Genomic DNA, 17,721 nt, shown 5'->3' with positions numbered 1-17,721 from the left:
AATAAAAGCTGCTCAGAGCTGTCATTGTTCCATATTCCAGAAGAGACAGTTGCATAATTACTAATTACCTATCAGTGAGTCACAATAGCTGTGGAGCAGGGAAAGCCAAAGCTCCTGCACTGAAGAGAAGCACTGGGATAACATGGAGGAGAAAAGCATTTATAAATATCTTGGAAGCAAAGCAGGGTTAAATTTAGTTTGAGATGGCAGAGCAGCAGCTCAGTTACACAGCCTTTAACTGGAAGTGCTCTGCAGGCAGAAAGGGGGCCAGAGCTGCCTGAGGGGCTGAGCAATGCTCCACAAGAGAGGAAGGAAACCTGGAACTGAAAGTGCTAAGTGAGACCTGTCAACCCGTGCTTCTGCATTTATGATGGTAGGGCACATCTTGAAAATCAGAGCTGACAATTGCCATCAGCTCCACTGCTTCTGGAGATCTGCCCAAACACACAGCCAGGGTCTCCAGGCCAGACAAAAACTGCTCGTGCTTCAGCACAAAGAGACTGACAAACAAAAATACACTTCAGTACATTGCTCCAGAGCAGAGATTATTTGGTGGCTTTTCTTCATTTCTGTTACCAACTCTGCTCAACAGGCTGGGAAATATGCACAATTATGGGAAGTTTTACTTCCCAGCTCAGTGCTGGGTGCTTCTCAATCCAAGTTACCTTTACAAACGTGTTCTTTGCTTCTCAACAACACAGGATTTGACAATGTACTATGAAGAAAGGGCAAAATGTTCAACAGCACAAGACATAGGGGACAGCATCTTAAAACCTTTTTGCTCTTCGCTTCCAAGTTTGAATTTGAGATCAAGAAAAACCATCTTGGTTTGGTTTTTTAGTCATAAAGGAAAGGTTAAGCTTAAAGCTGGCAGACCCCAAACCACAGCTTGCAGAGTTTTAGGACTGCATTATTGACAAAAAAGAGGAGGAATCTGTGAAAAATGAATATTCCAAGAAATAAAAAACAAAAACCCACAGCATTTTGGTGATGCACTGACTTAATGCTACCTTTCCCTCCCTCACCACGAAATGCAGATGCCATAAATAACTGCAGTTCCTTGAAATATTAATCCTAAAGCTTCTGCAAAACCACAGTACCTTTTTTTAAACCATATGAAAATGCAGATGGGTTCATGCTATTTAAATAAAGCTGAAGCTAGTAGTACAAATGAACAAGCAATGACAGCAAGGGGAAAAGAGGCTGACACACAAAACAGTCACCATGAGCAGTGATACCTCACCATGTGTTCTGATGAAGGATTAGATTCTGGAAGCTCATGAAAGTTTAGGTTCTGGGGCTTTGATGGACTTTCTGGGTTTAGGTTTTGGTTTGTGATTGTGAAGTTTCTCTGGTTTTGCTTTTTTTAAAATGCACATGAATCAGTAACTTGATTTTCATAGTTCTCACACAGGAAAAGAGCATGCTCTTGTATATTAAGGTGGCATTTAAATTATTGGGGGTATTTTCCACAAATTAGACCAAACAACATAAAAAGATACAATGAACACTGTAACAACTTTGAAGGGATTTGTTTATTTTTGGTTTACAAACAAAGGCACCCAATATTTCTGTTTATGTCTTATAAAAGCTCACAGATTTAGCATTTGTTTCCAAACATCTGTTCCTACAGCAGAGAAAAACATTACAGGAAAATGTCTTTTTTTTCCTGGTCCCCAATTTAAATACCAGTAACAGTTCAGTGATAATGTTGTTTCAGTCTGTTCCTCTTCCTATTAACCAGCTGATACCCCTCCTGTAACTTGCTAGTCAAAACTCATGTCCGCCTTTGTGGACCAAAATATAGTTCCAGTATATATTCCTGACCAACATCCTTTATGTGCAACCACTGGTGTGAAGAACTGCAGGACAGGGCTCCCAAATGGAAAAAATCCAATAGTTCCAGGTAGAATTTCACAGACTGACCACAGGAAGTGACAAAACCAGCAGAAAAAATGTGACATTGAATATACAATGTGACAATATATCAAAATGTGACATACTGTCAGTTCAATAGGATGACTGATGAATTGGTGTAAAATACCAATAGGGCACAGAACAGTCTCCAAAGAGGGGAAAAAATGGATTTCTAAATTGGCAAATGTTTAGTGTAGAGGTTAAATAAGCTTAGACTTAAAGTAATCTCTCTCTTTGTTATTTATCCAAGAGACTAAATTTCTAAGCAGTGTCTTGGACCACAAGTAATGGGTTCATTGGCTTCATAGTTCATCTGAGTGTTAACAAATCAAGGTTACAAGTATCATGTTATAATGTTCATATATTATGTGTATAGTTAGAAACAACCAAAATTCCTAAGTGGATTGTTTCACAGAATAACTTTCAGAGTATGATGAAGTTATCTTTAGCAAACGTCAGCCACGTGCCAACATGGGACAAGGGGTGTCAATGGACAGGAGGCCCCTCTGAATAAAGTCTAGAATTCAGGAATGCTTAAGCATACTTTCAGGTCTAGTGAGATACTTGGGGAGGCAGCTAAAAATGTCATACACCTACTGTATCTGTTAAAGTGTAACATCTCCAAGCACAGAAGCCTTAACTGATTTCAGCCACAGTCAGAGGTCTCTCACACAAGGTGTGGTCCTAGACCATTTAGGCTTTTCATCACTAGCTTTATATATACACCAGGAATTTAAAAAAGGAATTACAGCATAACTACTTACTACAGAATATTTAGCTTCAACAAGGAAGCCATTATCTTTTCAAAATGAGATATACACCTGCAGGAAAGGTGCTCTCTTTAAAGTAAGAGTTTTTAGAAGAATAGCAAAATAAGTTCTTTACAAATTTAATTCAATAGGACAAAAAAGTACCAAGGGCAAGTAAAATGTAGTTCTTGTGTAATTAAGTCATTACTTGCCTTTCCAGGCAGATTCAAGAACAAATTCATCAATACAAACTGATTTGAATGAACAAACACTGGGCAAGGGGGCTGGTCAGTGCATGAATTAGAGGAACACCACAGTGTTCCCACATCTGTGCAACCAAAATTTAAAGGGATCTTCATGTATTGCCTTGGATTAAAGAAATAAGGATTCAATCTTTTCTTACAATTTTCCATTTTTACAAATGTCTTCCCTACTGAAGCAAAGTAACATGCAGGAAAAAACCCAGATTTCTTCAGGTTTAAACCTAATAATTTAAGTTAAAAGATAGATGGAAGACCTGTTAACATCTCTTCATTTTGGAGCAAGGTGCATCTTACTCTGCTTGCCCAGTGAAATGAGGTTTTACTAGGACAGGGATGAAAAAGTGTGCTTGTGCATTGGTGTTGACCATGCATTAAATTTAACAGCTCAGAGATTTGGAAAAAAATATTAATTCTTGAAGTATTTGCTAACATTGCTTACAACTTAAAAACAGGTGTATCTCTTAAAGAAAGTCTACAGCTTGTCCCGCTACTATTACCAGCAATATAAATAGCAACCAAGCATAATAAATTCCTTTTCATTACATTTACCCTTTGAAGTCAGAAGTGCTGGCTCTGTGTTCTCAATAAAAAAAAAAGAAATCATTAAAAAGAAGACAGTCAATGACTTTATTTACCCCTCTCTAGGTAACACTTCCTTTTATCTGCTCAATGCAAGGATCAATTCTGCTTTCAGAGTAGCAAATTGTTCATGCCGACACAAATGCAAGTTGGGCACAGCCAGGTTCAAGCACAGAACCGAATCACAAAGTGCATTCTGAAGCCCAGATATACAAAAGGCCTTTCAGTAAATAAGAAAGGTTGGTTCATTTTTTAATTTCTTTTTTTCTTTTAAAGCAAAGGAAGCACCCTTGTTGCATCCCTACTTTGAGGGGAAGGGAAGAAGTGGCAAAACCTAAAGACAAATTACAAACATTCTCAATTATTTTATTTCAGGAGATCCATAGTCATTTGTACACTTTTGCAACTTGCAAAACCCTTCCTAATTTAGAAGAATTTCAAATAAATAGGTCTACAGCAACTAGCATCTACTATGCCAATATTTATCTTGCTCAATGTGGAATAAAACTTAAAAAGAAAAAAACTCATGTTAAGGCAGATTCCAATCAAACACGTTCCAAATTGCACAGTTATGTTGGTCAGTGGTCTAATATGTCTTCCCCAGGTCAAAGAGTTAAAGTTATCTAAATGCTTTTCTAAGCCAATTCAGTGTGGCACTTGCCCTTGTTATCTGCTCCTTTTCCAGGAAGATACACAGCTAATATCACAAATACCATACTGCTTATTTCTCACTTCAATTAAAAATGAAATTATGCTTCACGAAATGTGAGACTGACTACATGTTACAGGGTTTGTGCAGTTAGACCACCATATGCATAGATGTCCTAATGCTAAATTCTCTTCCTCAGTATCTCATTGTGCTGGAGGCTCTGAAGTAGGAGAGGAACTTGTAACACAAACTAACCACAAAGTACCAGATGTTTCTTGCCATTTGTGACCTTGCGATGAAGATGCGCCAGATCAGGATCACGAGGATCGTGTTGAAGCCATAGCGAATGTTCCTTAACCTGGGGAAAAACAAAAACCATCACCAAGGGCCAACGTGCAAAGGAAAAAGGGCCAACGTGAGGGAAAAAGAACACTCTAAAAATTAATTTCTGGTGTAGAATACAGCTTGTTTATCTGTTCATCTCAAGATACATTATGAGTAATGACAGAAGTGAGTAACAGAGAAGGCTTTTCACTGCTGAAAAGCAGAATGAAAAACCAAGGAGCAGAGTCAGCCCTGTTGCTCACCACATGTACTTCTGCTTTAGAGCTGCTTGATGGAAACCTCCTAAAGCCAATATCACAGTGGTAACTTACCTATAGAAGGCTGTCAACCAAAAAATATTTAACTCTGAACTTTCCTTCTCCCCACCATGTATTTAAAACTTCTTAAATACGTAGAAGTAACTCTAACTGCCACTGGTGACAATAACAAGAAAAAAAACCAAAACACCTCACCCCATTGTAAGAACTCATCAAATTTTCCAGATATTTCCACCCTCTTCACTGCAATTTCAAACACCTTCCTTCTCAAGGAACTATATTTAAAGTGCAGGATAAACTAAGTGACCTTTTAGAGCAACTGTGCTTTTTAGCAATCTTCTCGCATGTAGACATGAAAACATCAAGAAAAACAGCACCCAGAATTTGCACAGATTTCTTAGAAACAGAGCATTCTCTTTGGCTCAGTAGATCATGACAATTTATATTGTAAGGCAGATCTTTTTAGGGAAATCTTGCAAAACCTTGAAATCTTTATCCTTTGTCTTGTTTACAGGTAAGGCTGGGTTCCTTTACAAATCTTATTTGCAGAGAAAAACAGCTTAAATCTGCGTGTTACAAAAGCAATACTTTTCCACTTGAGGAACAAATCTACCCAGTGGTTCCCTAGAGAAGAATGTCCCCTGGGCAGCCAAATCTGGTTAATTCTAAGGCAGCAGACTGCAAGTTCAGATTAGAGTTAAGAACTAGATGGTAACAAAAGAGACCAAATTAATACCTCAGAGCAAATGTCAGTCAGAATCTAAACCTCTTGCTAAACAATCCAATTAAAAACTTTAGAGCTAGGGGCAACCAGAGGCTACTCTAATACAAGATTATTTCTCGAGTCATTTTTACTATGATCCTTTGCACAAAGAACAGCAGCTATGTGATCATTTCTATGTACTTTTTAATGGCATCTAAACAGAAATTTAATAAACCACCCAAAGAAAACAACCCAGAAGGGACACTTGTTTAGCTATTTCCACAATTATCAAATTACTTTTGAAAGATCCTATCTTTCAAAAGTATATTTGTCATTTTAACATAGACCAAACCTTTCCACAGCTGCAAATCCTTGTCTTTAGAATGACAACAACCTGGAGTCACAAGTCACAACATGGATTGTTTCTCTTTGTACTATCAGGCTTGCAGACATGATGTAGAATTGCAGAACAAGATGATTTTTATTTCACTCTTAAAAAAGAGAAATCAAAGACTACAGCTGCCTTGATGAATCAGCCAAGAACAAAACAAGGGCAACTGTGCTAATAAAATTCTGGACAGTACCAATCCATCCAAATGGCAGGAATTAAGTCACAGAGAAAAGGCCAAAGGAGGTCATCCTAGAGCACCAACATCAAAGTGTCCTGATCTGAAGTGCAGAGTCTCTGCCTGTTTATTTACCTGCCTCAAAAGATCACAGATTCCCAGAACAGCTATTGTTCTATTAAATTTCCCAAGCCATTCTGACCTGTGTAGCCACTTACCTTCGACCTTCCAAAATATACTTGGGTAAAATCAAAAACCTGAATTACAGCATCCACACCAGTGATCCCAGACCGATACTGTAACTATTAATTCTGGGAGCAACTCAGGAACAACAAATGCTTTTGAAAATGCTTCAGACCACTGGACTGGAACAGAAGAATTGTGGAGAACCTAAACAGCTGCTATTAAGAACAATTAAGTCATGACATGGAAAAGCAAACCTATGCAGGGCATAGAAAATATAAATTTATACTTAAAAGAAAAAAAAATAAGATTATACTTACTTATTTAAGTGTTTCCTAGCTGCAGGGAGGCCTGACATTTCTTCATTCAGCACGTATTTCTTCGTTCCCAGGCAGTAATTTTCCATATATTCTGCCCAGTGTAGTTGTCGAACATCAAAATTAAATGTCTGCGTAAGAGAAAAGCTTTCACTGTTAGTTGCCTAAAAACTCACCCCTATATCATTTAAATGAAAATAAATGTCTTTATTCCAGATAAATCCAATTTGCCTTTGACACAAGAAGGTTATCCTATCCTTAATCCTAGAAACAGTCCAGATTTAGGTTCCATTTCTGATTCAACCACCAGCTCATGACATAATTTCTTCCAAATTTCAATCACTTCATGCCTTATTTTCCATCCTCAGCAGTAATACTTTTCTCTCCACTTCTCAGTTTTCCCACTTCAACTGTCTGTGAGGAATTCCATTCTAAAAATAACTATTTCCTAGTATGTTATTTATTTTTAAGCAACAATATTATTCTAATATGCTCTACAATAAACACTGCTCTGTGCCAAGTTCACTGTTTGGTAAGTGCAGGGTGCTGTTAGCTGTGCTTAGAGTTGTACAGTTATATTTTAAATACTGTTCTATTTAAAATATATTTAAATACAGTTATATTTTAAATATATTTTAAATACAGATTTAATTCTAAATGCCTTCTTTAGGAGAGAAGGTCATTATGATGAATTTGATACACAAGTTTTTTACTGATGTATTGATTCCTTCATCTCAAGATTCTACAGTAACAGTGTTTAAATCCTAACAAAATGCAGCAATTTGAAAATACTAACAGTTCAAATTGTCTGGCATTTTGTTTTTCAAGTTTTTCCTGAACTCAAGTTGCTAGGAGGAGCCAAGAAGACAGGAAGGGGTGGAAATACCATCCACCCAAAAATCACTGAAAGCTATTTTATTTCCTACATTTAGACAGCTTATTTAGGAATCTGGTAGCTTCTCTGGAATGTAACTACTGGAAAACACTTCAGTAGCAAAGACATCTCAAGAATGACAAAATTGTTCCAAATGCATAAGGGAACCTGAGCTTTTAGAACTGTAACTGGTAATTTTTATTCTGCTGAATACTAACCAAAGTCACAGCAGAAGGGAAGTTTAAATTCAATTGGGGCACCTGAGCCATTGTTGGTGGAGGAGGTAGGGAAAATTTGGGGATTTTTTTTAAACCTGGGAAGAAACAAGTTTTCCTTCTTCCTCAACAAACTGTCATCCTTGTTTCACTTCTCCCTGCCCTTCTTCATCTCCTCTTGTCACTGATGTAGCTTTTCACAGAGCCCTGGCACATGTGAAAGGATCTCCCAGGAACCTGCAGTGCTGAGCTCCTCCCAGCTCAGGTGCACATTACATCATGTCCTTATTCTATCTTGCACTGCTGAGCTGCTGCCCCCCTCTCAGCCTCCATGGCCACAGCACACAGCCACTTGCCTTTTTGTCTTCAGGGGTGAGCTGGTTCATCAGCATGGTCATGTTCTCAGTGCTCCAGGTCCAAGAATTGCTGGTAAAGTACTCTAAAAACATCATGGACTTATGAAGACGTGTTATTGTCTTCATCATCCTGCAATCCGAGGCATGGAGTGGACATGTTACAGGCATAAAGGGTAGTTCAAACAAGTGAAACAGACAATAACATTTTTTACCCTCCAACCCCCTACCCCACCTCCAAAAATCCCATCTTGCCTAAAGCAAGATGTACCTAAAGCATATTATATTACATCAATAGGATATTTCTGCATAGTATTGAAGTGAACTTTGGCTGTCCAATCTCTGCATAAACCAGAAATTGTCACAGTCCTTTTTTTCCTAATCCTACTTCCCAGTGGAATTGCAAATGACCATTTTTTTCTTTTTTATTCAGGGGAACAATATGTTGTCTTCTGCTGGTAATTCTTAGTTTGGGACAGAGAGATGGAACATTTTTGCCTTCAGCACACTGGAATATTCAGCTGTACTCAAGAGTCTGAGTTGACAGAAGTCTCAAATTGCACAGAGCAGAATGTCTGTGCAGGAACTCCCCTTAAACAAGGGAGGAAGTTGCCCTGATCTTGCTGCACATTGTGCAAGACCACATCTCTGCAACAGAACAGAGGTTTTCATCATGGTTACTAAGAGATCAAGGCTTAAAACCACCAGCAGCAAAGGGCAGGAAAATATTTAAGGGCACAGACAGATCATAGCAGATTGTGTTCTATGCTACTTCAAAATATGCAGAAATACCTTCCATCATCCTTTATTATGCAGAGGAAGAAACTCTATAAAATCATCACTTGGAATACAGAGAAATTATGTTATAAGGATCAATTTGGGCAAGTTTCTCTTTGATCATACCATCTGAAGTGGGCCAAAAAAAAAAAAGTATGAGTCATCCAGCCTCTCAGAAGCAAAGCTTCCACATTTGTGACAAGAAAATTGTTTCAAGTGTCTTGTGCTAGAGGTGGCCACTCAATTTTAATAAGTACTAACTAGTACAACATGGCCTAATGCTATTCAATTCCTGCTTTGGGTGCTCAAGGTATTTCCATCTCACAGAAATGGAAAACTGCTTCCAATTTGATCCTTATAGCAGGACACGGATCATTTCAAGCACAAAGGTAAGGGGGGAGGCAAAGAAAGCAGAACCCACTACTAACAGGAAATGGTTTTCTGAAGGTAGATTTTGCCAAGAAAGATCACAGAAGCAATAAAAACAAACTTATTTTTCTCTGAAAGCTGCAATGCATTTGAATGCATCTTGATGCACTCATACTTGTTGAAGGGATATAGTACATTGTCACAGAAATTTTTCTAAAGAGAGTATTTTGCATTGCATTAGTGTCCCTTACTAGCAGCTGGCATCTCAGTATGTAAAACATTAAAATTTCCTTTTTCTTCTCACAGAATGGAGCAACACAAACCACAGAGACTACTGAAAAATGTAATCTCTAAAGAACAAAAAGCATACTTTTTTTTTAAACCTCATAGGAATATATCTACTAATTCAGAACTGACTTCTAATGCTTCACATGTTAGACCAGCAGCTGATTTTATTACTAAGCACCTCTAGGACCTTTTAAACACCTGCTTAGATTTTCACCAGTTGGGCAAGGTGACACCAGTGAGGACTGAGTTGAACTGGATCTCCCTTGATGCAGAAATAATTAGGAATATAAACTTTGCATCCAAAATATATTCTGTACAACCAAGACTACATTGAACCAAAAAAAGGGATGTTAGTTATGTCAAAAAATTAGGAAAATAACTCAAAACTTGGAAAGCAAAGATCTCACTGGTCAGATAAGCCAAAAAGACCTCAGAGCTAAAACGCCTGGATAAAATTAGTGCCAAACAGCATTTAAGCCTTTTTGCAGAGCTCTGTCCACTAACAGTCTGAAGATTATTTAACCTGACTTGCCCTTTTGAACCTTCCCAGTCTGTGTCCTTATGCTAAGCTGGACAAGCAACTGAATTTTAGAGTGCTTTGACTGCTACTGTTTAAAAACCTTGTGCCTCTGCAAAATACAAACTGAGCAAATGAATATCTGATTAGATAAGTGTATATTTTGAACTTGTTTCTGGACACTGACATTGGTTTTCATTCTTTTCTAAATAGAAAACCAAACTAAATTTAAACTAATGCAAAACTCTGCTGGGATTCTTTTTGCCTCTGCTCATGGATATGACTTTAGAGCTTAGCTAAGCTGATTACAGAAAAAAAAGCTTAAAAGAGGTTTTTTTTCCCTCCCTCTCTCCAACTCAAATTGGATTTAGCCGCTGACCATGGAACCAGCTGATTCAACTCATCAAGGAAAAAAATTGTTTTTCTTTGTAGGGTTAATTTCTTTCTCTACCAGCCCAAAGAATCCAGTTCTCCACATTATCTCAGCTGCTTCATAAATGACAACATTGGAGGAAGTGGACCAAGTTTGTCTGTGACACTTTGCTGTCATGCACTAAATCAACAGGAAACTACACTTCTCTTTGAGGGGAGGAAAATGCAGCCTGGTGACATTGAGAGATGTCAGCAATGAGTGTCCTTTAGTGGACACTGGTGTAGCTCTGGCAGACTGAGCTGTAATTGCAATGGCACCATACTCCTCCTGTGAATGGCAACACACATGACTCAAAACCCAGCACCAAATCACACAATGGAACTTTATCCCTCAAGTTTTGAAGGTTAGTTATTCCAAAGACAGCCATTGGACACAAGTCATAAATACCAACACCAAATATAACCAGTCAGTACAAGACCATTGCCTCACATCTTCTTCATCAGCTGAAGACAGAAAAAAGCCAGCCCTGCTGACCATCTCACAGCCCTGAGCAGCCAGTCCGGGTGACTTGCACCCAGATTCAAGGTAGAATTTTGCCTCCTGCTTTTGCAGTCCTAACTGCCATCAAGACCAAGCACATTACAACTGTTTGAAAAGCACATCACAGGAACTAAAAGTTTAAGCAAGTTAATTCAATTAACCCTAAGTTAGGTGGGCTTGTTTCCATACCAGACAATTCAAAGTGACCTGGTTTAAGGCTATAACTGCAATTTGAAGAAGTCTTAGACACAACCTATTGTCTCCAGGTTAAAACAGTCTTGATGCCAAATACAGACTGATCCCTCAGTGGATCTACAGGCTGCCAGTCTGCAAGTCTCTGCAGAAGGATTATAGATAACTACTTTCTTTTAAAGACTCCTCTAAAAAACACAGAACAAGCTTTTAGATTTGTCTTTGTTCAGATTTTCACCTGGCTGTAAATTTTGAACTGTAAGACACACTACTGGATTCTTATCTATCCAGCAGCTCTGTGGTTGCTTTAAGCACACAATTTAAGCACTGTGAAGGTATAAAAATGTATTGATCTATTTAACATGATTTGCTTCTAATTCATTTCTGGTTTGTAAGACAGTAATTACATCAAAGATGCTTCCAGTTTTAAGAAGCTTTAAATTGAAATGACAAGATGTAAAAGACCTAATTTCATATATCAGCCTTTCCTAACACCTTTCCTTTAGCCTTCTAAGAAGCAGTAACAGAAGAATTGCTGCAGAAATCTCTGAACTACAACTTTAAATATTTCATGTCACATGCTATTTTCTCAGAGCAACTGGGAAGGTCTGCTTGGTGTGCACTTTTAAAGGCTTTAACATTTCAAATATACCAAACTGCTTTTAAAAAACACACAGTTCTGTCATGCTAAGCACTATGCAAAGCTACAGGAGCAAACTATGCCTTGTATTAAAGATAACTAGACAACTAGTAAGTTCTGCTATGCAACTAGGTATGTATGGCAAGCTACCAACAACACTACCTTTAAACTTCAATGCTAAGGTTTATCACCACTAGTTACATAATTGCACAATGTAGAGCATTATTTAGGATAAAATATTAAATCTTCATTATGCCAGTCCTTTTTGTACATGTTCTTTCTATACAAATTTGGAAGAAATACTACATAGGTTATTTCTTCCTTCCCTTTCCTTACCTTTTAATACTATCAGAGAATCGTTTAATTCAAGAACCTTCAACTAGATGCAAAAACAGCAAAAATATTTCCATTTTATCAAAAACATTGCTTCCACAAGTGAGGTGCAAAAAAATGACTCCCCATTGCAGAAAGATTACAACAGACAAATGCTTTGAAAATAGGAAGATTTTTTGTTTTAATTTTTATTATTACTAACATAATCATTTAATTCTGAAGGATCATAGACCTGATCAATTTCTAGCTTCTTCCTTTTCTTCTACTTGATAAAATTTTTCATTCGATTGCAGTACAATATCCTGATGGTATGACAAGAGTGCAGTTAAACCTGCACAGTGATTTCATTACTTATTTTTCTTGTAGAGACTTCAGTGTACTCAGCACAGAGAGGACAAGCACCCACCCACGTAAAGGCAGGTTAGCAAAGTATTTGTATTTTCTTGTGCTCATTTTATTACATTTTTACTATACTGTTGTTCTGCTAAATCACAGTGGAAAAGGTCACATTTTTAATTATGCCAGCCCTTCTTCACTCAGACCAGTGTTATATTGAGTTTAAGAATATCTATTAATGTTTCCAAGTCTTTAGAAGTTTGAGTACATGCTACCTGGTAATTATAACATTATATCAGCTGACATAATGACCACAGCAACAGCAGTACACCCCTCCAGCCCATCAGTTAAAGCAGCTTCAAAGTACTAGAAAAAAGTACAAGAGTAAGGATCTGTCTCAAAATTCTTGTATTATTAAACACTAGCTTCTTCCATTAGGATTTAACACTGCACATCTTCCTTGCATCTAGTTATTCATTTGCTTTTACTGCTTCTCTTGCAGGCTCCCATTTTTAAATGCTTTAAAATAGGAGAGAGGAGTGCTGTCTAGTGAAGGCTGCACTCCTGTAAGTTGGCTGTGTAGCCAGCTTAAAAGCTGAGACTGAACCCTAGCTCAGTGTAGTTCAATCTGACATCTCTTCTCCAAACTGGAATCTTGTGCATCATAGGAAACCCATCCAATCACTGTTACAGTAAGCTAAGTAGGAATATTCATATCAGTAAACATCTCTTTTTTATTCTGTAAAGTATTAATGTCACCAATTGTACCAGTAGTGACAAAAGTCCTAAATTCCATCTTTAGACATCAAGTAAGAACTCCAGGAAAAGCAAAAACAAGAATCAACATTCAATTCATATGTTAGAATATAAAACCTAAGCTAAATATTCTAAACTGCATGATTATTCACAGCCTCATTTTACTCCCACTGGTCAAATACTCAGCAGACCAGCTGCCTTTCAAACCTGACAAGATTCTGGCAGGACTCCTTCCCAGCCATGCGGAAGACAGGACATTGGCATTTATAGCATAACTATTTTAATGAGGGATGAAGTTTTCATATCTGTCAGGGAATTTCTATCAATTTTTATTAAAAATAACTTAAAAAATGCAAGAGAACCTGGAAGCTAAGATGTTTTATATACAATACCTTCTTTAGAGTTGAAAGTCTTTAAACTTTTTAATGTGGGAAGATTATTATACAGACACAGCTAACTGCCACTGCTGCTGCTTTAATATTACACTGTTGCAGCTGAGAGGTTTTCCCCTACAAACCATTTACACAGCTCCTTTCTACTCATCCAGTGCTGTAACAGAGCTTTTACCCTCCTTGTAAGACAGACCTAACTACAGGACAACAAATGAATACCATTTGTGTCAGTGCACTGTCATGACAGTGGAGGTTTTATAGTCTGAAGGCAAATGCTTGTGAAAATGTAACACAAGCAATGCGTTAAGGCCATGTGGCTTTGCAAATCTGACACAAATTGAAGTGGTACCTTATATACCTTCTACATGATTTAGTTTAGCCTATTATTTTCACCACTTTAGTTAGCCAAATACTAGCCTAAATATTATAAACTGAATGGAATGTTGAGATGATACAAACCAATGTACCAGGTCAATTTGTATCATCTACAGGAATAATCTGCAATTAAAAGATCGGTCCCCCATTCCATTTTCAGTTTATAAAAGAACAACAACCTTAACACAAGCCACCTCTTAGAGTTTAATGACTGACAAGGATTCTGATCCAAGACATCCCTTGGACAGCATTGTTAGGCCAGTCATTAAACTCTTCAAAATGCAGCCACTGGATTCTTATTGCTTAGTTAGTAAACCTAGATAGTGCCCAGGCCATGTCTTCTTTACAAGTCTCCACCACCTTATGGGCAAGATATTTTTAGCCCTGTCCCTCTTACCATGGTTTCCGACCTGTCAACATGAGCAAAACATCAAAGAAGAAAAACACTAAAAGGGTCTCTGCACACCGGCAGTAAAACAAGAGGGGGTTGTAGGAGAGCTTAAAGGCAGGTTCTCTTGCTACTTTTTCTAGTGGATATTTCTCATAATTCTTAATCATGATGTTTTCTGTAGGAAAAAATAAGGATCAACATATTTTTAGTACTTATTTTCCAAGAATAAACATCACTTCTATATCTTTTAATTTTCTTGACTACTCAAACCCCCAAACTATCCAACATCTATCTCATTTTTGCTAGAAAGTTCAAAGTCACTTTGAATTCCAGGACCTGTTCTCAGGAAAAAAGGTTGAGTTTTAGTCACAAAACATTCAGGGGAAAAAAAATACCAAAAAAGTTAAAATCAACATACAACACAGTGTAAGCATAGCTTCATTTAAAAGTCAGAGGAACAAACAAGGCAGAGCCAGTCACCATTACCTTGGGCTTCTTCCAGTAATCCTGAGGTAGGTATCATACAGGAATGCTGGGGCCTTATGGCTTACAGCAATCCAGTAATGATATAAAAGGTGATTGGAAGTTAGATTTACATTGGGCCGTCTGAAGGCCTGTTCGAGAGGGTTCCTCTTGAAAGTGGAAATTACATGGTATTCTGAGAAAGAAAAGTTGCACAACAGCTTCGATAATCACCATGTAAAATGTAATGTTTTTCAAAGTACATTACAGGGCACAGCATCAACAGCAGGATCTTATTTAAATAACCACCCTAACTCTTCTACAATGCACAGTTACAAGCTTTTAACTAAAAATGCTGTTGAACTGGTTCTCATTATAATCAAGAAGTGGTTTATGCCTTCATCTTCATATCTCACGGTAGCTTCTCTTTCTGTTCCCTACCTTAGAAGTTGGTGGTTTCAAACACTGACAACAATTTCAGTTTATAAAGCAAGTAAAGCTATTCAAATAGTCATCTATATTTCATGAAGAGGGTTATTCTGATCACTTGTGTAAAGAATTTTAGAACAGATTGAGGACTCTGCAGTCATCTGAAGCAATTTGAAATGACATTTTCAACCAGTTAATCCAAATTTGGGCATTAAGAAAAAAGCAATTAGGGTGGGACTCCATGAGAAAGTCTTGATAACACCTGTAAATTCAGTACATAACAGATATTGCAGGATCAGGGTTTTTTAAAGTTATGTGGAAATTCACCTCTCCTTTAAATCTCCTCTTATAACTTTATGCTGTTGTTTATAGACAGCACTTAAATACCTTGATTCACTTGGGATATAAGTGAAGTCAGCAATTCTCAAGGTTTAATTGAAGCAATAATGTTTGCAACTACAAATCCACGTAAAATGGGCAAAAGCAAGTAAAATGGATTTGAGTATTGAGGTTAGCTGAAAGAAAAAAAACAATCTGAGTTTCAGAAATCAATTTCTAAGAAAACTGAAAACTAATAAATGGTTTTACTATGCCAAACAGCTTGCATTGTTCTTTACAACATTTACTATTACAAAGCTGTTGGCCTGTGGGTTACATTTTAGTCAGGATATCTTAGAATTGAAAACAAGTAGTCATATTTCCTTAAAGGCTACTCTTCCCTGTACATGAATTGTTCAAGTGTCATGCAACAATCTGAATATTAAAAAAGCCACCTCAACCAACAATCAGCTTAAGCCAAACACAAAGAGCTACACAAGGGCAAAACTATTACCAGACCTCTCAATTATGCAGATGTACAAAACATTTAATTGTGGGCTGCTTATTCATATGTTTTTTCATATGTATTTATTGATGTTGGCATTACAGCCAGCATCACTACTGCTCCTCTGAGCAACACTTTTCTCCACACACTACCTACACTCTATGGATTAGGTCATGGCAGCAGCAAACAGAAAAATCAGTTCTTCCATAGTTTAAGTTAATAATGGAACAAGAGTAACAAAGAAAAATACCAATAAGAACTAAATGAAATGGAGGTAATGCTGCAGGGAGAGGGGGGAAGAATTAACAGTGGAAGCTAATGAGAAAGCACAGTTCACTGCAAAATTGAGAGGTATGGCTAAAATACCAGTTTCAAAAATAAAAATGCATTATGGTTTACTGATTATAACCTGTTTGATTTTCTTTTTTTATTAAGGCTAATGAGAAAAAAGAAACACGGCCTACCAACTTCACTCCAGTGGAAAGGATTGGTGCCACCTGTTGTACAGTTATACACCATGACTTTTCTTGGTCTTGGGAAAAAAAAGATAAAAGAGCAAGTTAGAAGAAAAACAATCTTTTGAAAATACAAACAGAACAGATGCCCAAAATTATGCTTCCCCTCAACAGCATCATTTATATAAAGCAGAAAGCATCAGTCTCATGGTGGATTTTTTGCTTTAGCATCTTCCAGTATATTTCTCCTTCTTAAATTATCTTTTTTTTATTATTATTTCAGAGAAGGCATCACCTACACTACTACAGCTTGTATTGATTACAAACAAGACCCAGGAGAGAATTTTCAGACATATCTTCATAATATCAGTAGGTGATGTCTTCCTCTAGCATAAGCAAGTTACCCTTTGGGACACTAAGCAGTCAGAACCTTAGATTCCTTTGTCCTGAGGGAACAGCAGGACACTGATGAGGATTTCAATACAAGACTGGTTTACTAAATACACAATATCATTTCCAAATATTCAGTACTCTCTTTTGTCACTATACCTATTAATTGCAGAATACCAGGCTGCTGCAAGTGTGGTATTGACAACAACATCTATTGGGACAAGATCTGCTAACGCATCATTGGAAGCTCTCATTGTTCGAAGAATTCCTTTTCCTGCCTTGAAGAACAAAACAACAAAGAGAGACAGAAGACCCAGCAGTGAAACATATGAAGCTTTTCTGTCTTCCAAAAGGAGGGGGAAAATTAAGTATATTCATTACTTACAGCAATGAAGATACCACTAGGTCCATTGAAGTTATCAATCCAGCCCTATTAGGAAGGGGGAGAGGGAAAGGATTTGGTTAGAGCATACTGAAGTCAGCAGCTTCAAGTGAAAATCTGAGCAGTTTCTACATGCGTAAAGGGGTGGAGGAAAAGGAGACCAAAGAGAAGAAAGATCTTTAATTCCATGTTGCTAAATAAAGTTTTTCCATAGCGAACTCTGGTGATGTAACAAGTTCCTATGACTCAGACAAGAGATTTACACATAGGACACCATGGTTCTTCAGAGAGAGATGTTTATCTACTTCTTAGTGAATGAACTGCAATTGTCCATAAAAATACTTTTATGTTCAAAGTATTCAAGTTTACAAGTATTTTTAGACTAGCAGCTCGGGTGTTTTTCATTTTTCAACCAAAATACACTCTTGCTCAGCTTTGATGACAGTATTTAGACTCTATATACTGTTATCAGTCATCCAGAAGCAACCAAGACACAGCTTCATGGTCCAAGAGATTTTCCTCTACAAAGTT

The 17,721-nt window shown here is 37.3% G+C and overlaps 1 protein-coding gene across 3 annotated transcripts in view; it reads right to left on the bottom strand.

The window, feature by feature from the left end:
• Positions 1 to 1,516: 1,516 nt before the first annotated feature.
• The window catches only part of FAR1 (fatty acyl-CoA reductase 1), a 34,368-nt gene continuing 18,163 nt past the window's right edge, over positions 1,517 to 17,721 (bottom strand). For all 3 annotated transcript variants that reach the window (XM_071455304.1, XM_071455305.1, XM_071455306.1), the window contains 7 exons: positions 17,194 to 17,238; positions 16,968 to 17,086; positions 16,428 to 16,495; positions 14,736 to 14,907; positions 7,974 to 8,103; positions 6,532 to 6,659; positions 1,517 to 4,515 (listed from right to left, as the gene is read on the bottom strand). In XM_071455304.1, coding sequence (XP_071311405.1) covers positions 4,353 to 4,515; positions 6,532 to 6,659; positions 7,974 to 8,103; positions 14,736 to 14,907; positions 16,428 to 16,495; positions 16,968 to 17,086; positions 17,194 to 17,238 — 825 coding nt within the window. In that variant the 3' untranslated portion in view covers positions 1,517 to 4,352. The remainder of the gene's footprint in view (positions 4,516 to 6,531; positions 6,660 to 7,973; positions 8,104 to 14,735; positions 14,908 to 16,427; positions 16,496 to 16,967; positions 17,087 to 17,193; positions 17,239 to 17,721) is intronic.

The sequence above is a fragment of the Agelaius tricolor genome, unplaced genomic scaffold (assembly GCF_023055355.1).
Source record: "Agelaius tricolor isolate 1412-34295 unplaced genomic scaffold, bAgeTri1.0.p SCAF_46, whole genome shotgun sequence".
In the NCBI taxonomy this organism is placed as follows: Eukaryota; Metazoa; Chordata; class Aves; order Passeriformes; family Icteridae; genus Agelaius; species Agelaius tricolor.
Note: the sequence above shows the minus strand (reverse complement) of the source record. Positions and strands in the feature narration are given on the sequence as shown.